The sequence below is a fragment of the Orycteropus afer genome, unplaced genomic scaffold (genome assembly GCF_000298275.1).
Source record: "Orycteropus afer afer isolate SDZICR_OR568_19922 unplaced genomic scaffold, OryAfe1.0 scaffold00028, whole genome shotgun sequence".
Lineage (NCBI taxonomy): Eukaryota > Metazoa > Chordata > Mammalia > Tubulidentata > Orycteropodidae > Orycteropus > Orycteropus afer.
The window spans coordinates 18904503-18925263 of NW_006921615.1; the positions used below are offsets into that span (position 1 = coordinate 18904503).

Below are 20761 nucleotides of genomic sequence, written 5' to 3' on the forward strand. Positions count from 1 at the left end.
TCCCAGTGTCCATCCCTTCATACTCTTCTGCACCCTGAGCTATCTCCCTGTGCATAAGTAGCCCTTCCTTCTCCCATGATTGTTCTCTCCAGGGCGTGTGTCTACTTGAGGTAAAACATAATATTTTCAATAGCTATAACACTGTACATTGTTTTAAAAATCCAATAGAACTACAAGGTTTATCATGAAAAATGTCTCTCTTCTTTGATTCTCATCCCCAGAGGCAACTTTCAGCTCTTTTAGGTATCATCTGGTTTATCTCTATTGGTCTAAATATGTACTGGTAGCTCAATTTCCTGACTTAAATTTGAATTCTCTACAGATACCACTCCTCGGAAGGAAGATGAGGCAATCTACTTCTGCAGTGATACTGCCTCGGAAACCCAAGGAGGGGTTGCTATGAGTCGAGTCCGACTCAACAGCACATAACAACAACAACAACAACAACAACACAGATATCCTAGCAGGCAGTGGTGGTTCAATGGTAGAATTGTCACCTTCCATGCAGAGACCCAGGTTTGATTCCTGCTAATGCACCTCAAGTGCACCCACCACCTGTCTGTCAGTGGAGGCTTGTGTGTTGCTGTGATGCTCAACAAGTTTCATTGCTGCTTCCAAACTAAGAGAAGATTAGGAGAAAGGCCTGGTGATTGACTTCTGAAAAATCAGCTATTGAAAACCCTGTGGAGCACAGTTCTGTGACACATGGGGTCTGCATGAGTCCAAATCAACTTGATGACAGCTGACGGATAGATATTTTACTAGGGGAGATGAAACTCTAGCCCACCTCATGCTTCCACACTCCCACATCTATTTCCTTCCAGAATCCTCCAATATAATTATGTTAAATTTTGCATTTAAATTAGTATTTAGCATTTACATTATTATGACTGTGAATATCGTCCACAGCTGAGCTGTTTGTTATACTAGGATACATTTCCTTCCTTGTAGAACTTTTTGGTTTTCTTAGAGGTAATAACTGCTTTTGTTTGTTTACCTTTGTATATACACAATTACTAATTCACACCCAGACACACTGTCAGAGCTCTAACAATCCTTTCTGTGTGCTCAGGAAACCAATCTGATCCATTTTCTTTCTTTTCTTGATTCTTTTCTTGCAGGCTTGAGTCTTCCTGCTCTAATCTGAACAAGCTGTCTTTAGGCTTGCTGTCTGCCTGCTATCCTGGAGGCTCCCTTGACCCACATCCTGGGAGAGGTGAATTCATGTCACCTCTCCTGTGGTGTTGATCCTAAGATCCCTTATTTTATACTCTCTCTCCCTCTCTCTATGTGTATTTATATATATATAATTTATTTTTGTTGCTGTTGAGAGTATATACAGCAGAACATACATCGTTTCGACAGTTTCTACATGTATAATTTAATGATGTTGATTACATTTTTTTGAGTTGTGCAGCCATTCTCACCTTCCTTAATATACTCAATGACCCCTAAGGTTCCTATTTAATCTTTGAGTTGCTGTTGTCAATTTGAACCCATATAGATAGATCTTAAAAGAGCATAGTGCCCAAGGCAGACATGTTTTACTAAGTTACGGTACCTATTGTTTGGCTTTAAGAAGACTCCAGGGGATATTTTTGGTTTAAAGTTTAAAGATTATCTCAGGGAAGTAGTTTTGGGGGTCCACCCAGCCCTGTATTTTCTTTCTTGATTTAATGCTCTCATTTTGGTGGAACACATCTTTTAGTAATTACCCAGGAAAGCATGAATAGGAGACAGATTATTTGAGATCTGGCTTTTCTGAAAATATCTTGATTCCATCTTCACACTTTATTGGCAGTTTGGCTGTGTTTAGAATTCTGGGTTGGAAATAATTTTCCCTCTTTTTTATTTTTTTTAATTGTGATTTGAGTGAAAGTTTACAGAGTAAACTGGTTTTCCGTCCAACGATCCATATACCTTCTGCTTTGTGGCATTTACTGCAATCTCCACACTGTAACAGCATTCTTCCCACTTCTTGTGCCCACCCCTTTCCTTTGTCCTTCCTTCCCATCCTTTCCTAGCTTAATCCCTGGGCAGATGTCGTCCTGTTGATCTTATATGTTTGATTGTTCTAATGAGTGCATACCCTTCTGGTATTACTGTTTACCTTATAGACCTGTCTGTTGTTTGGCTGACAGTTGAGTCAAGGGGTTAAGTTCAGTTCTTAGCTTGAAGGGTGTCTAAGAGCAATAGTCTCTGGGATTCCACCAGTCTTCATCAGATCAGTAAGCCTGGTCTTTTTTTATGTTTTTTTTTCCCTCAGAATTTTTAAGGCATTGCTCCTGACATCTAGTTTCCAGAATTGATCTAAGAGGTCTGATCCCTGGTTCTTTGCATGTGATATTTTTTCCTCTCTAGAACCCTTTAGAGCTTTTTATCATTCTTGATGTTCTGAAATTATATAACAACGTGGCTTTGTATGAGTCCTTTATTTGCTATCATATCTTTCATTTTGAAAAGCTCTTATTTTCTGAATTTTCCTTTTTTAAAGCATTCTGCTATTGTTTTGGTATTTCTTTTCTCATTTCTTAGGTATTACTGATAGTTTTAAAGAAGTTTTTACCAGAATTCTTTATTTTCTATTTGTTTTGATATCTTACTCTCTTGTTCTTCTAATACAAACCTTGGCTGTTCATTTATATTTAAGACAGAGGGACTAAAGATTCTGGAAGCTCTGGTGTCCAGTGGCAGGGCTTATTAACTGGTAGGTTTCAAGCAGGGTAATCGGGCAGGGTACTTGCCTTTGCTTTGAAGGTATCTGTAGGTCTTACATGTCAGCATCTATAGGTATTTTCCTTTGGAACTGTTTTCCTGAAGAGGAATTCTTTAGTCTTCTTTCTGGGGAGCTATAGCCAGCTGTCAACTTCTGGGAGCTCAGGGCAGGGAGCAGAATGTAGGTTTTCAGTTTTCCCTGATTCTGGTACAGGGACTCATCTTTCCCACCACCTCCACCTCCATCAGCTTGGTATGTTATTCTGGAGCTTCTCTGATTGAGTCAACTTCCAGTCTTCTGCTGGGGTCCAGAAGTGGTAGTTGCCTAGCTACATGAAGTGTGAGGCTGGGGACAGGTGTCTTGTTCTTTATGAAGATTTGCAAATCTCTCTGTTTTGAAATCTGTCCCAAAACCCCACTCTCAGAGGTACTCATCATCTCTAGTTCTGAAACCTTTCTGGTTCTATAGCTCAGATTTGCCATCTCTTTGCTAGCTTTCACAACCTCATTCTCAGGCACGAAGCTTAGCCTTCTTCATCCTGTCATTCATGTCAGTCTGCTTTCCAGCTTCCAAAACTTTTTTGAAATCATGCTGCAGCTGTTGTTCCTCTTCTTGTTCTCTCTTGTTTGTATGCATTTATAACCCCCATGCCATTACTGTCAGTTTAGTAGGACCTGTAGAATGGGCCAGAGAAGTGTGTTCACATATTTAGCTAAAAAATGTTCCCAGCTCTATTATTCCTTGTTTCTGTGGAGCAAGTTTTGTTTGTCTGTTTGATTTTAAGGAGAATCCAATAGCATAGTGGTCCAGGTTATTTTCTAAGGAGTACAGAGATATTTAGAGTGAGATAATCCTACAATGGGAATTTAAAGAGGACTGTTAACAAGTCCAAAAAGGTTATATAGAGCAAATGAAGAAAATAATAATGTTACATTTATCTAGCACTTTTACATGCAAAAAATTGTACATCATTATCTTATTTTATCTATAAAACAACCCTGTGAAATACTATCTCCAATTATAGGAAAGCCAAGGGTTAAGATGATTTAAAGTTAAAAACTCTCCTTAAAGTCCTTCAGTTAAGAAAAGGATGATCTAGGATTACAGCTCAAAGCCCCAGCTCCTACTCACTGAGCTGTAGGGTTAGGGAATCAGGGACCAGGGGAAGGGGATTACTCTCCTCCCCCAAAATCCTTTGTAGTGAGCATAACCTACTAAAACAAGTGAGCAAGTCAATTCCAATTCATAGTCACCCTGTGGATAGGTAGATCTGCTCCATAGGGTTTCCAAACCTGTAACCTTTACAGAAGCCTGCAGCCACATATTTCTCCTATGGAGCTAATGTTGATTTCAAACCCCAGAACTTTTAGTTAGTGGTCAAGCACTTTAACCACAGTGCCACCAGGGCTTCTTGGTATGAGCATCCAAACCAAAAAAACCAAACCCACTCCCATCGAGTCGGTCTTGACTCATAGTGACCACTCCTTGGATTTCCAAGGCGGTATATCTATGGAAGTAGATTGCCCAATCTTCCTTCCGAGGAGTGACTGGTGGGTTTGAACCACCAGTCTTCTGGTTAGCAGTCAGATGCATTAGACACTATGCCACCAGAGCTCCCTGGTATAAGCATAGGGAAGAAGCCAGGAGCAGGAGTGAGGGTATCAAACAAAAACAACCCACTGCCATCAAATCGATTCAGACCCCTAGAGACCCCATAAGGCAGAGTAGAACTGTCCCATAGGGTTTCCAAGGTTATAAATCTACAGAAACAGACTGCCTCATCCTCCCAGGAGTGGCTGGTGGATTGAAACCACTAAACTTTTGATTCACAGCTGTGTACTTTAACCACTACACAGCCAGACCTCCTTCATGAGGGCGAATAGTAGCAGATAATTGGATGAGTGATGAGAGGTGTTTGTTGCTGAGTTAGAGGAGGAAAGTTGAAGGGTTGAAGGTTAGAGTATCTATTAAGTGTGTATTTTGGAAGATCTGTCTGTGGAAGGAAATGCATTGTTAATTATGAAGCTACCTCTTCCTAAAGCCTTCTTTACGCTTTCCTGGTTGCCTTTCACTTCTTAGATAATTTATTTTCACTTCATCTTTTGCTTTCACTATTACCTTTTACTTTCTTTTTTCTTCCCATTAAATTTTGACTGTTTTGTCCCTATAAAAAGGTAAATATTTTATATTGAATTTTGCTTAATTTAATGCATTTTAAAACCATACTATATGCCATTTGATTCCAAGGTTATTGACAAACAATATTTAGGACATTCATAATTAAAATATTTAAAAACTAACAACCCAATTCAAAAATGGGCAAATAGACATTTTTCCAAAAGACTATGTACAAGTGACCGATAAGCAGTGGAAAGATGCTCAACATCATTAGTCATCAGAGCAATGCAGATCAAAACCACAATGAGATACCACTTCACACCTACTACTAGGATGGCTATTATTAAAAAAAAAAAAATCAGAAAATAACAAGTGTTGGTGAGGATGTGGATATGTCAGGACCCTCATGCATTGTTGATGGGAATGAAAAATGGTGCAGCCACTGTGGAAAACAGTTTGGCGGCTTCTAAAAAAGTTAAGCATAGAAATACCATATGACCCAACAATTCTACTCCTAGGTATATACCCCAAAGAATCAGAATCAGGGGCTCAAAGAAAGACACATGTACACCAATGTTCATTGCAACATTCTTCACAATAGCTAAAACGTGGAAACAACCCAAGTGCCGATCAGCAGATGAATGAATAAATAAGATGTACTATACACATAGGAGCCCTAGTGGCGTAGTGCCTAAGGCATTTGACTGCTAACCAGAAGGCTGGCGGTTCAAACCCACCATCCACTCCTTGGAAGGAAGGTTGGGCAATCTACTTCCGTAGTGATACTGCTTCAGAAACCCAAGGAGGGGGTCTCTGTGAGTCGCATCCAACTTGATGGCAGTGTGTTGCATTGTGTTATATGCACATAAAATAAGGAGCTCCGGTAACATAGTGGATAAAGCATTTGACTGCTAACTAGAAGGTCAGTGGTTCAAACCCCACAGCCTCTCTGTGGAAGGAAAATGGGGCAGTCTACTTCCATATGATTCCACTTACACAAAATATCTATCTAGAAAAGGAAAATCCAAGACAAGAGTAGTGTTACCAAAATGTGTATGAACTGCTGTATTGAAAATGAATTTCCTGTGTAAACTTTCACCCAAATCACAATTAAAATAAAAATTTAGTGTTACTGAGGGGTAGGGGCAGGGGACAGTGGGGGAAAAATCATGTCATCATGGTGTCCACTAAAATTGGTGAATTGTATTTTATATGAATTATTCTTTAGTAAAGATTTTTTAAATTTCAAAACATAGTATAGAAAAATATCTTAAAAAATAATAAAACAGCCCAAATTCTTTTATTTTTTTAATTTTCTCTCCCCTTCTCTGCCATCCCCAGTAACCAACAAAGTGAGTTACCTCAAATTCTTAAGGATTTCTACATATATATTTGAAAGTATATATTGTCCATGAGAATCAAGATGACTGCTAATTAAAAAACTGTAACTCAGACTGCACTATTAAAAATTAGTGATAATGATAACCATCATTTATTAAGTAGCCACTTTTTGCCATTTCCTGACATATACTATACTTGCAACAGTCCTACAGATTATTTATTATAGTGAGGAAACTGTGGCTTAGAAAGTGTAAGTGAATTATCCAGGGATACACAGTGGGTGGGGACTGACACTCAGATCTTTTTGTGGCCAAAGTCCATGATGTTTTTCACTGTGCCCATGACATCCAGAGGTTACTGGTACTTCTCTCTGTTAAGACTTTCTGGGGGCACTGCAGCACGGATTACCATTCTGCTTGGTAGCTCCCTGCAGGCTTAGGCTTGTGGATGTGCCCTCAGTTACCACCATTCCTCTTCTTTCCTATTTTCAAGTTTGTTGACATCCTTAGGCTTCCGTCTTTGCCTTTATGGGTTTATACCCTTTTAAAAATTCCTTTGTCATTTTAGTGTGAATTGGGGAAGAGGCAGAGATGAGTGGGTGTTTTTCTGAAAATGTCTATTGTAAAGGATTTCTAAAGTCCTTTGTGACTCTAAAACTCATAGACAAATATGTGTGCAAATCCTTAGCTTGGGGAGTAAGTCACTCAGGACACCTGACTTTTCCCTGATGTCTAAGGGTTTTATGCCACAATCATCTTCTTGTCAGTTAGCCACCTCCCTTCTTTCTCCCTTGCACTGCATTTACTGAGTGGGTATGGTGAAGGGCTATCCCTCATCATTTCAGGAATGTTCACTGGGACATTTTGGAGGAAGGGCATATTCCAGGGCCAACAGATTATTTTCAATCAGCAGCTGCAGCAGAAAATTACATTTCTGCTGAAAGGACCCCAGGCTGTCCTTGATGATTTACTTTGAATAAAATTCCCAGCCTAAACAACATTTAGGAGTGCTTCTTGATATTTTATCCTGATTCAAAGTCAGTATGTTGGATTGATCAACTTTGTCTTGAGGTCTCTGTAGCATTTTGAAACTCTTCTTTGTTAGAGCAGGGCTGCTACCGCGGAGGGGCCGGCCCATCTGGGAGAGGAGCAACTTGGAGGAGAATGGTCATGTCCTCATCCCCTAGAATGGGTACATCAATTATTGTCTCTGGAGAGTTTGGTAGTGGCTGACAGTGCTGTGCTTTGCAGGTGGGCAGAGGGCCCAGGCGGACCACATACATCATAGATACAGACTCTGAGGGAAGGGGCAGGGGCTACAAGGCCCTGGCCAAACAGGTGCCATTTGGACTCAAAGAGCTGGATTCCAGGACTCTAGGATGACTAAGTGGGATGCCGGTAAAGTGACTGTCCAGCAAAATAAATATATAGAAATAAATAAATAGAAAGGAACAGAAACAAAACTCTGAGCTGCTGATTTCCGTGGTATAAATAGTCACATCATGGCTGATTGTAAGTTACTGGCGGTTTCCAGCTGGCTGAATTCCTGAATATTTGACAGTCCGGTCTGGTGATCTGGCACACCACTGGACGATTTGCAAGGAATTCGGGTCTTAGTTGCAGAGGGCCCAGGTACTGTGCAGGGGGGCTAGGCAGGGACTCAGTCAGTCACAGGGGACTTAGACCAGGATTGAGTTACTGTAACTGAAATACAAGATGGGGTTTGTTATGGAACAATGACATTTAGATAATAGAACTGGAATACAAGATCAAAACAAGACTAGTAGAAATATTATTAATGACAGCAATGATCCTATGATACTAATAATGGCTGTCATTTATTGAGCACTTAGAATTAGCCAGACATTGAGAAGTAACACAGGCATTATTTTACTCAGTCTTCACAGCATTCATATTTTATAAATGAGAAAATTGAAGCTTTTAGAGGGTACCTTGCTCAAGGTGGCAGAGCTAATTGTAAGTAACAGAAACAGGATTTGAACTCATGGCTGTATGATTCCTGAGGCTTAGCACCACATATACCAACTCCCTAATGGTGGCTTGATGTGGAGCCATGTAAGGTGCTCAATTAGGGAAATAAGTGCTGGGACAGGACCCAACCCTCAGATGTGAGGGTGTCAAGGGCCCCAGTTAGGGGTAAAAGAAGGGTGCAGAAGCAGGGAGCCAGAAAGGTTTCTGTACATCCTGTTGTACAGGTTGAATTAGTAAGGTACTACCAAGGGGCAGAAGAGTGGGGAAAATATTTTCAAGCTCTAGGCATACCTTCCTAAATTGATCTCTAAAATTGTCTGGCACTAGATTAGGTCTACTAATCTCTGGTTTTCAAGATGAATGTTGTTATTTAGCCATTCATTAGTTTGGGCTTTGTGAGCAGCAGGTAAATGTAAACCAAAGCAGGAAGGAGACAGAATCCAGTTGTCAGTACTAGAGTACAAATCACCAAATGCTGTGTTTTGTAAGGGCTGCAGTCTTAGCTCTTGTTGGAATGCAAATTCTTGTTTTAATTGCTGTGTTACCTGTTTGGACTCAGGCACTGTTCAGATCTTTGTCATAGGATTGAGTGGACTTATTAAGGGGCTAGAAGGTGATGATTGTGCTTTGGTGGGGTGGGGGACTGACCCAATGTATGCGTAAGAGTCACATGGGGATCTATTCGAATCACCTGGGGATCTTGTTAAACTGTAGATTCTCATTTAGTATATCTGGGGTGGAAATATAAATTCTCAGCAGGGGGCCGAACCCGGAATGAGCCTGTTGGAAACCCTGGTTTTAGTTGCATTAGGGAGGGAGTATGACTGCTAAGGGGGTGATCAGAGACCAATTAGATAGCAGCTGCTGGGATTTAGGGGCAGAACTCATATTTCAGAGGGAATTTGCCAGAATAATAGGATCTTGGGTTTCTAAGACAGCACAAAGGAGGTAATGTAGAGACCTGAGGGCATCTTGTCACAACTAGGGTTCAGGGTGGAGATGCAGGGGCTGGTCTAACTTGGCCATTTTTCTGTGCTAACCCTTTCCAGCTTAACTCTTAGTTGTACCAAATTGGATTACTCCCTGCCTTCCACCCCAGTACTCCTCGGTCCTTCTGTTCCTTTCTTTGTTGTCACATCTGGTCTTTACCTCATTGCTGCTCTTGAAACCATTTTAGCTGATGCATGTTCATTAGAAAATACAGTTTCTAGTAAGAAGAGTAAGGGAGCTCTGGTAGCGTAGTGCCTAAGGCATTTGACTGCTAACTAGAAGGCTGGCAGTTCAAACGCACCAGTAACTCCTCGGAAGAAAGGTTGGGCAATCTACTTCCGTAGAAATAACTGCCTGGGAAACCCAAGGAGGGGTCGCTATGAGTTGGATCCGACTTGATGGCAGTGAGTTTGTTTTTTTTTAGTTAGTTGAGTTTCCTCTACAGGCTGATGGTAAAGGAATAAAATTAAATTTTCTTTAAAAAAGTTTTATGTCTAGGTTTTTTAAAAGAAAGATGGGGCAATCTACTTCCGTAGTGATACTGCCTCAGAAACCCAAGGAGGGGTCGCTATGAGTCAGGTCTGACTCTACGGCACATAACAACAACAACAACAACATTGATTTAGTAATTCCTTCCATTCATTCATTCAACAAGCAACTGGGTTTGAGCACCTTCATTGAGCCACATACTGTACCAAAATCAAACACCAAACCCACTGCCATTGAATTGATTCTGACTCTTAGCGACCTTATATGACAGAGTAGAACTTCCCCCATAGGGTTTCCAAGGCTGTAAGCCTTGTACAGAAGCAGATTGCCACACCTTTCTCCTGGGGAATAGCTGGTGGATTTGAATTGCTGACCTTTCATTTAACAGTTGAGCACTTTAACCACTGTGCCATCAAAAACCAAAAAACAAAACCACCACCATCGAGTCAATTCTGACTCATAGAGACCCATGGGGTTTTCAAGGCGGTAAATCTTTACAGAAATAGATTGCCCCATTTTCCTTCTGCGGATCAGGTGGTGGATTAAACCGCCAAACTTCTGATTAGCAGTTAAATGCTTTAGGCACTGTGCCACCAGGATTCCTTATATGTTCCAGGTGTTGGGAATGCAGAAGTGAATAAGTAATGCTTGCCATAGACTCGGCTGCAGCTCTGCCTACTCTGTAATGCTTTCCTGACCATCCCAGGGTACTTCAGTGACCTTGCTTTCAAGTTTCCATTACTTAAAATAATGGACTCCAGAATTGTAATTATCATTAACCTCTGTGCACTGCTTATTGCCACATTTTAGTATTCCTCTCTGTACATGGCAGTGGAAGATGTGAAATATTTCTGGATTTGCTATTGAATGGATTCATGTCAGGCATGCCATGAGGCTTTCTGCAGGTCAACCTCAGAGCCTTGTCCAGCTCAAGTTGCCTTCCTGAGCTGCGTTTTTCTTTCTTGCTGCAAGACCTAGGGACTAACCCTGCTCTCTTCATCTTTTAAAGTGGCAACCTCTGGTTCTAGTCGTTGGAGTTTTGCTCCCCCAAAATTGACTTTACAGTGATACACATTTACTTTCACTCCACCCCAAGACAGGCACATGGGGTTACTATGAGTTACAGTACCACAAGAGATATTCAGAGTCTAAAAAGGTTGGTGGTTTGAACCTACTAGTCGCTCCATGGAAGAAAGATAGGGCAGTCTGCCTCTGTAAAAATTTACAGCCTTGGAGACCTAGTAGGGGTTGCTATGAGTCAGAATTGACTCAATGGCAATGAGTTTGGTTGGTTGGTTTGTTTTTGAGGTATACCCAAAAGGATTGAAAGCCAGGGCTCACATAGATATTTGCCTAAGTTGCACACCAGTGTTCATTGCAGTGTTATTCAAAATAGCCAAAAGGAAACAATCCCAGTGCCCATCAACAGACAAGTGGATTAATAAAATCTTGGCATACACATACAATGGAATATTATTAAGCTATAAAGAGAAATGAAGTCCAGATACATGCTGCAACATGGATGAATCTTGAAAACATGCCGAATGAAATAAGTCAGTCACAAAGGACAAATATTTTATGATTCCACTGACATGAAATATCCAGACCAGGCAAATGCATAGAGACCAAAGTTTATTAGTGGTTGAGAGAGAGAGAGAGAGAAAGAGAGAAAAAGAGAGATAGTCATTGTTTATGGGGCACTGAGTGTCTGTTAAGGATGATGGAAAAATTTGGGAATGCACAGTGGTGATGGTTGTACACCATGATGAATGTGATTAATGTCACTCAACTGTACATGTAAAAAGTGTTGATATAGTAAATGTTTTACCATATTTATGTTTACCACAATAAAAAAAAGATATTTTAAAAAATCAAAAAAAGAAAACTTTATTATGTAGAAGTGGGTAATGTAGTCTTGTCTGTTTGAAATAGGAGATGTGACAAAAAGGATATGTCTGTATTACTCCAGCACTGTTGCCATTTGTCACATATTTTTTTGAGTGTCTATAAGATTCTACTGTATACTAGATAAGGAGCTCTGGTGGTGCTGTGGTTAAAGCATTGAGTTTCTAACCAAAAGATTGGCAGTTCAACCCCATTAGCTACTCTGCAGGAGAAAGATGAGGCAGTCTGCTTCCATAAAGATTTAAAGACTTGGAAACCCTGGAGGGTCACTATGTGTTGGAATCAACCCAGTGGCAGTGGGTTTGGTATCCCAGATGCTGTGATCCCACACCCAAACCCACTGCCGTCAAGTGAATTCTGACTCCTAGTGGCTGACAGCCAGTGCTTTAACCACTGTGCCACCAGAGCTCCTTACAATGACCCTAACCAAAAGCCAAACTCACTGCTATCAAGTCAGTTCCAACCCCTCCTTGGGTTTCCGAGATGGTATCTCTATGAAGTAGGTTGCCCAGTCGTCCTTCCAAGGAGTGGCTGGTGGGCTTCAACTGCCAGCCTTCTGGTTAGCAAGCAGTCAAATGCCTTAGGCACTATGCCACCAGGGCTCCCCCAGTGACCACTAGATGGTCTATTTCTACTGCCTAGCAGATAGCAAGCAAACAGGTGGTGACCATACGGCATGATAATGCCTGATGAAAACATGCTATGGGAGAACAGAGGAGGGGTTTGGACAGGGCCTAAGGTGAGGCCTTTTGAAGAGAAAAAAAACATTGGAATTTGAGTCCTTTTTTTTTTTTTTTTTGGATTCGAGGCTTGAAAAACCAAAACCAAACCCACTGCCGTTGAGTCGATTGCAACTCATAGCAACCCCTCCTTGGGTTTCTGAGGCAATATCTCTATGGAAGTAGATTGCCCAACCTTCCTTCTGAGGAGTGGCTTGAAAGGTAGACATAATCTAAGATGAAGGGAGAGGGACATGAGATAAGGAAGCCAGAGCCAGAAAGAGGAGACGTTTATTCAGAGAGAAAAATATTGTTTAAAGCAGCAGTTCTGCACAAAGTATGGTCCCTAGACCAGCAGTATCACCTGGGACTTCTTAAAAATGTAGATTCTCCCAGACTTACTCAAGACCTACTGGCTCAGAAACTCTGTGTATGGGGTCCAGCAAGCTGTATTTTAACAACCCCTCCCAGTGATTCTGATGCATGCTCAGGTTTGAAAACCACTGACCTAAAGGACTAGGGAGGTCAGAGTATTGCATTTTGTGTACCTTATTATCTGTTCTGGAAGAAGTGCAGCTAGAATGCTCCTTGGAAGCGAGAATGGCCAGGCTTCATCTCACCTGTTTTGGTCATGTTGTCAGAAGGGACCATTCCCTAGAGAAGGATGTCATGCTTGGTAAAAATGGAGAGTCAGCAAAAAAGGGGAAGGACTTTAACCAGATGGATTGACTCAGTGGCTGCAATCAAGAACTCAAGTGTAGTAAGGATTGTGAAGCTGGAGCAGGACCGGGCAGTGTTTCTTTCCTTTGTACATAGGGTCAAATGAGTTGTAGCTGACTCAACAGCACCTAACAACCTAACGACATTATCTGTAGCTGAAGGGGTGTAGTGGGAAGGGAGTAGTGAGAAATGAGGCTGGAGAGGTAAGCCATTATGTAAAAGAGAGGATTTTAGAGAGTTTTAACTCTATTTTGGAATAGGAATACACCATAAAACCAAACCCACTGCCATCTAGTAGCTTCTGACTCATAGCAACCCCCATTGGGTTTCCAAGGCTGTAAATCTTTACAGAAGCAGGCTGCTTCATTTTTCTTCTGTAGAGCAGCTGGTGGCTTTGAACCACTGACCTTTTGGTTAGTGGTTAAATGCCTTAACTGCTACACCACTAGAGCTCCTTGACCTGAGAAAAGGCACCTACTAAAACTCCACAGATACATGCATAACACCCCATACTTGATGGTGAAAGACTGAATGCTTTTCTTCTAAGGACAAGGCAATGATGTCTGCTCTTGCCAATTCTATTCAACATGTATTAGAGGTTCTAGCCAGGACAATCAGGTAAGAAAATAAAATAAAAAACATCTAGACTGGAAAGGAAAATTAAAACTATATTTGCAGTTTATAGAAAATCTTAAGGAATCCACTAAAATGGAATAGCTAAAATGTGCTCCCTACCTTCGAGGATCTCCCAGACAATGAGAGAAGATGGTGTAAGTGCTATGAGTATGTATATGTGAGTATTGTGGGAGAAGGAGGAAGTATTTCCCACAGGGAATTAGATATTTCACCTAGGTTCTCATGGAGTATGTAAATGTTTCAACGGAAGATTGCAGAGGGGATGGTAAGGGTGGGAAGAGGGCAGGCATTTCATTCATGAGGAGAATATATACAAAAGGACACAAGCGTGAAACAGAAGGGAGCAGTGATGAACTGCAAGTGTGACTGAAGAGTGGGGTTTATATGGGGGCAGTGGTGGGAAAGGGGGTCAGAGAGGTGAGCAAAGTCCAGATCACAAAGAGCCATCTATGCCATGCCAAGGAGTTTGAACTCTACAGGCAGTAGGAATGGCTAAGGATTTTAATTAAGAGAGTTTGGACCAATACATGATCACGTACAATGCCTTCGACGTTGCAAAGGGACCCTGGAGTCTTACCTGTTCATTTGTGCTGAGTAGACGTGATATGGTTTTAGCACTAGTATCATTTTCCTTTTCAGGTTTCTGGGTGGAACGGACCCCTGTGCATGAAGCAGCTCAGCGGGGTGAGACGCTGCAGCTGCAGCGGCTGATAGAGAGTGGTGCCTGCGTCAACCAGGTCACGGTGGACTCCATCACGCCTCTGCATGTGGCCAGTCTGCAGGGCCAGACACAGTGTGTGCAGCTGTTGCTGGCCGCTGGAGCCCGGGTGAGTAGCCCCTTTCAGGATAGAGACCAAGGCTAGGATGGGAACAGGTCAGGAGACTGCTAAGAGTGAGGAAAAGAAGGGATTTGAGAGTAGCCGTCTGATATGCAAACACTTGGAAAGAGAGAAAAGCAGTGAAGGAGACTGAGAGGGAAAAGTAGAGGGAACAAGGATAGGATGAAGTGGAAGCTAAGGAGGAAGGAAGAGTAGACACTGTCTAGCACACTGGGGACCTGGAAAATAAGGACTGAGGAGTGGTCATGGAGTTGACTATTAGGAGGTCACTGGCGGGTGGAGAGAAGGCAGTTTTAGCAAAATGGTGACCATGGAACTTGGATTTCATGGAGTGGGCAAAAAGTGAAGACCGCATAGTGCCTAAGGCATTTGACTGCTAACCAGAAGGCTGGTGGTTCAAACCCACCAGCCACTCCTCGGAAGGAAGGTTGGGCAGTCTACTTCCATAGAGATACTGCCTCAGAAACCCAAGAAGAAAGGGGTGGCTATGAGTTGGATCCGATTCAATGGCAGTGAGTTTGGTTTTGGTTTTCGTGGACAGCTTAAGCTTTGAAGAGTTTGGATATGAAAACAGTCAAAAAGGAACTGAAACACATGTTTCAGAGTATACCAAATAGAAGCTGAATTTGGACATATTCTAAATAGAATTTGCCAATTTAGGGAGTTGCCTTTTTCCTGCCCTATATTTTTCAAACTAGATGAGGCATGCTAAGTAGTTTCAGGCACTCCTTTTATTTATTTATTTATTTATTTATTTTCCTCCCCTTCCTCCTCCAGCTTTATTGGATAGTTTTAAAATTACAGTTCTATTTTCTAGGACGTCAGTTGCTTTTTCCATTTGACTTTTAAAAGCTGATTACAGCAAATGAAACACAGTTGTCTGAGTGATATAGTATACAAAAATAACACCTCGATTTCTGTGAAAATGCATTTCTCTGCAATTCCTAAATAGCTTCAAATTATGCTAACTCTGAGCATTGATGTGTACTCTGGATTTTAGATTTAGTCTTTGAAAAAAAATGTGTTCTCAACCTTTGCCATCACCATGTGTATATCCAGCATCAACTCTGTGATGAAGCTGTTCCTGTTTAAGTTTTTATCCTGGTTTCTCTCTCACAGTCATTAAGGCATATGTTTGTCTTTGTTTACTCTCCCTCAACTGTATGTTCTATGTAGGGCCTGATACAGATGTTACTTAATAGCTACTGAGGTCAGACAATCCAAGGCCATCATTATGCTAAAATTAAAGTTACTTTTCAGAAGTTCACAGACACTTCCAGAATTGGTTTTACCTCCTACATGGGAACATTTCAAGAAACCCAGAACGGGTTTTGCTGATCTGACGCAACTCTTCCCATTCATTATTTCCTGTTTACCAGTGGCACGGAAAGGGGGTTCTTTAACAGAGCATTATACACAACACCTCTACCAAACTAAACATAAACTTTTTTTTTTTTTGGTAGTTAAATGCAGAAAGTCTATTTTTTTTCCCACCCCTTTCCTCTTTTTAAACGACAAGTAGAGCTCACTGGCCTGGGAGTAGCTTCTATCTGCCAGTCTTTGGCCAGTGAAGAAGATTCAGAGAAAAGAATGCAACCATCAATCAGAAAAAGGAGGGGCGACAAAGGAAAATAATTAAGCTGTAGCCTCAATTGTGCATTCCCGTGCAAGGTGCCCTGACTCGCCACAGCGGTAACAGTTGACTTCACTTGTCTTGCTGCAGTTGATGACTACATGACCAGCTTCACCACACCTATAACACTTCACTTTGGTGCAGTCTTTTTGAATGTGTCCAAATTCTCCACAAGAATAGCACTTCTGCTCATCAGCGTGGTCACAGTCACAAGCCAGATGGGCTGGTTTGCCACAGTTGTAGCAACACTGCTCTCGCTCTCTCTTGGGCTCCTTGCAGTCCTTGGCAATATGACCACCTCTACCGCAGTTATATCAGGCATCCTCTTGAAGATCACAATTCTTGGCAAGATGACCAGACTCACCACAGCGATAACAGATGTCTCCGGCCCAGCTTCTCATTCCATGACTACAGCCTCCTCCAGTAGGGCATTCCTGGGCCCCGTGGCCAGATCACCCACATTTGAAGCACTTATAGCTGCTTATGGCTGCAGTTAGGTCTTCTTCGGTGTCTGAGCAGGCCCTCTGCAGCAGAGACTCAGATGCAGCCCTGGGAGAGGTGGCTCGCAAAGTAGCGGCTGTTTATTTTCAGGACCCTTGCCTGCGCCACATGTGGGTCTGCACCAGGCACTCTTTTATTTGAGGCCTGAGTTAAAATTCACTTTTCTCCCTTGCCTTTCCTAGCTTGCAACCTAGTGTTTGCTTTTTCTACTCTGTACTTATTAGGTGTTGAGGTGGTAGAAAGAGTGAGGCCGAGTTTATCCTGCTCTCCGGGGAAAAGAACCACAAACAGGACAACTTCTATACTTAGGAGGCTCATAAGGATGCCCCAATCCTTTCTTTCTTTCTGTCTTTGAACTCCCTGGCCTAGCATGGTGCCTTAGCATGTAACTGAAAGCCAGTGCTTCTAAGATGTGTCTTTGCAGAGATAAATCTGGATGAAGAGAAGGTGAATTGCATGGTTTCTGCCCCTAACACTCTTTGACACTTGTTTCTTTCACCCCATGAGGTGGATGCCCGCAACATTGATGGCAGCACCCCTCTTTGCGATGCCTGTGCCTCCGGCAGCATCGAGTGTGTGAAGCTGCTGCTGTCCCATGGGGCGAAGGTCAACCCACCCCTGTACACGGCATCCCCACTGCACGAGGCCTGCATGAGTGGTGAGTCTGGCCAAGGGGCCTGTTGGCCCCACTGTGCTCCTGGGCTCCTGCTTCCCTGTGAAAAAATCACCAGTGACACCTCAGGGCCTACTGCCACTTGTATTGCCTGCAGTCAGCATCATACATGACCCACTTTTCTTTTTGCTCCTAAGAAGTTTCACTCTTTTTTCTGGGATGAAAAGAGTTTGAGAAGGAATCAAAACAGACAGGAGGTGGAAGCCAGTGCTGGAGAAGGAAAGTTCTGGCTCTGGGTCACTCAGCTATGGAGATCATAAAATTATCCAGCTTGAGATACAGTCTTCATCAAGGGCTGTAGGCATTTGTTTCTATGATAGAGATTCTATTTCTTAGCTGAGTCTCCTGGTACATTTTGGGTGTTAATAAGAGAGATCAGTCAACTCTGCAGTCTTGCTGATCTTTGCTATAGTTTTGCCCCTGTAAGTTCCTGATCTAGTTGGAAGGTGTCTTAGTTTCCTAGTGCTGCTGCAACAGAACTATCACAAGTGTATGGCTTTAAAGAGCAGAAATTATTTTTGCACAGTTCTGGGGGCTAAAAGTCCAAATAAATCAGGATCTTGGCTGTGTTGATTCCTTCCTTTGTAAGCAGTTCTGGGCACTCCTTGATTGCTTGGCTTGATCCTCATATGGTGTCTGTCTTCCCCAGTGTGTATGTGCCTGTGTGTCTAATCTGCTCTTTTATAACCAGGAGTGATACGATTTAGAACTAATCTCTGATAGCATAGTGGCTAAGGCACTTGACTGTTAACCAGAAGGCTGGCAGTTCAAACCCACCAGCCACTCCTCGGAAGGAAGATGGGGCAATCTACTTCTGTAGTGATACTGCCTCGGAAACCCAAGGAGGGGTCACTATGAGTCGGGTCTGACTCCACAGCACATAACAACAATATACTCTGGTATGATCTAATTAACATAACAAAGAAGACCCAGTTTTCAAATGATTACATCCATAGGTATAGGGGTTAGGACTCCAACACATGTTTTTGGGAGATACAATTCAATCCATAATAGAAGGCAGGACCCAAACACATCCAAGATGACCTGTGCCAGAGGGCTGGACCAGGGAGAGGCTCACCTGTGTGATGGCAGGGGAGGGGTCGAGCAGGTCCTGTAGGTCCTGGAGGGAGTAAGTGAGGTCAGAACTGGACCTCAAAGAATGGACAGATTGCAGATGGTGGGAAGATAAGAAGAATACTGCTCCAAGCATTGGGGAAATTACTTATCCAATCTTATTAGATCATATACTACAAGTATAGACTGGAAACTGGGGGTAGGGGGTGGTGTCCTAGAAGCAGAGAGATGGGGGGCTACAGCAGTGGTCTGAATGCAAAGCAATTAGAGCTTAAACTAGGGTGGTGACATGGTAATGGGCAGAATAGGATGGATTCACTTAAAAAACATTGGGAAAGAATCAGTAGGATTTGGCATGATGAGGAACAGCAAGGGATAAAAAAATGATTCTGAAGTTTGAGTAGGAAGTGATGATATTGGATGAAATGGGTAGGCTAGGAATAGGGACCCTGAGAAGGGGGAATAAGGGCTGCATCTAGTTTAAAACATACTGAGTTTGTAGTGGTCAAGATAACCAAATGGGAATGGTCAGCAGATGGTCATATACATGGGATGGGATTTCAGGGCTACAGGTGGAAATTTAATCATTTCTTACTGAGCTGGTTCCCCTCACATCTCCCTGGTAACCCCCTTTCTGCCTCTTTCCTGGGCTCCTCTTCTTGTATCTGTAATGTGGGTCTGATCAAGAAAGTATAAGAGAAGTTCATCAAATTCTTCAAGAAGGCTTAGGCTTGGGATACCTATATGTCCTTACCACCAGGCTTAATGCTACCCTAGATTAGGAGGTTGTGAACACTTTCCCACCGAGGACTCTTGGGAATGGTGAGGAGTCTGACTGTTCATGGTGGCATTCCCAAACTTTGTTCTTGTAGCAAGAGGGCTGACCATGCAGCCATGCCCTCCTTTTCTCCCACTACCAGGTGGGCATGGTGAATCATCCCACTCCTCTTAGAAAAAGAAGAACCTTCCCTTTGCTTCCCCAGGTCCATACAGGAGTGTAAGCTGCTCCTTAGGTTGGCATATGGTTCTCATTTCCCCTTACCTACCCTGTACAACTAAGCATGGGGCTTATCTCTTCCAACTACCATGTCTGTCATGTTTATTACTTCACATGGTTATATTTATTGACTCTTTTGACCCTTTTCTATTTATTTTAAGGAAGTTCTGAATGTGTGAGGCTTCTTATTGATGTTGGGGCCAATCTTGAAGCACATGATTGCCACTTTGGGACTCCTCTGCATGTTGCCTGTGCAAGGGAGCATCTGGACTGTGTTAAGGTGCTGCTCAATGCAGGTATGTTAGTGTTTACTATGAGTCAGCAGGAAGCTGGGGGGACAGTCGGATGAGGGTTTGAAGCCAGCTTGTCCACTTGCCAGCTGACACCTATATATAAAATTAGAAAAATAAAACCTGTTTTGTGGTGGTGTTGGGAGGATTGGTGATAACATTTCCATACTACCTTGTGCTAAGCAAATGCTAATAATAATTATTAAATGACAACAGCAACTATCCACTATACCTGTCTAATAAAGTTGCTATCTAAATCAGAAAGAGATGGGACTCTAACATGAGATGGAGTGAGCAGTGCTTAGGCAGGGCTTTTGGAATCCAGGTCATCATCACTTTTTCTAAGAAGACTCAGGATATAGAGGTTCCTAATGTTGTCAGCTTAGGAGCTCTGGTAGCGTATGCCTAAGGCACTTGACTGCTAACCGGTTCAAACCCACCAGCCACTCCTCGGAAGGAAGGTTGGGCAATCTACTTCCGTAGTGATACTGCCTCAGAAACCCAAGGAGGGGTCCCTATGAGTCAGGTCTGACTTGACAGCACATAACAACAACAACAAAAATGTTGTCAGCTTAGTTTCTTTGAAGGTAACAAACACAAAAACCCCAACCAACTGAAGATTAAATTCATGACCTGTCTACAACAGAAGTTTTAAAATGTAGCCAGAGTGTATATTGACAAGGTGTTTTGATTTTAAATCCAACTTAAATATTTTGTTGAGGGAAAATTGTAGTTGAGCCATTTCATTCATTCTGTGTACATTTTAGGATGAAGAATAGAACCTTTAAGAAATAAAAAGACAATGAATCTCTCCAGATGATCATTTGAAATTAAGTTACATGTACTTTTCTATTAGTGAGTCTTACTCTCTTTAATATGCCACTTTTAAATCTTTTCAGCAAAAAAGATTCATTTTGTGTGTGGTTAATTATTGGAATATTTTCTTCATTTTTTACACAATGCTAAATAAAATATGTATATTAGAAGCAATCATAAGGTCTTCCAGCTAAGTTATTTATCTGATAGTTAGATACCATTTCTATCAACATAGGAGCTCTGGTGGTGTAGTGCCTAAAGCATATGACTGCTAACCAGAAGCCTGGCAGTTCAAACCCACCAGCCACTCCTC

At 42.1% G+C, this 20761-nt stretch overlaps 1 protein-coding gene across 1 annotated transcript in view; it reads left to right on the forward strand.

Annotated features, from left to right (window-relative positions):
- Window positions 1-7676: 7676 nt before the first annotated feature.
- Window positions 7677-20761, forward strand: part of ASB13 (ankyrin repeat and SOCS box containing 13) — a 24734-nt gene continuing 11649 nt past the window's right edge. The window contains exons 1-4 of the mRNA XM_042780230.1: window positions 7677-7686; window positions 14265-14452; window positions 17106-17256; window positions 19504-19638. Coding sequence (XP_042636164.1) covers window positions 7677-7686; window positions 14265-14452; window positions 17106-17256; window positions 19504-19638 — 484 coding nt within the window. The remainder of the gene's footprint in view (window positions 7687-14264; window positions 14453-17105; window positions 17257-19503; window positions 19639-20761) is intronic.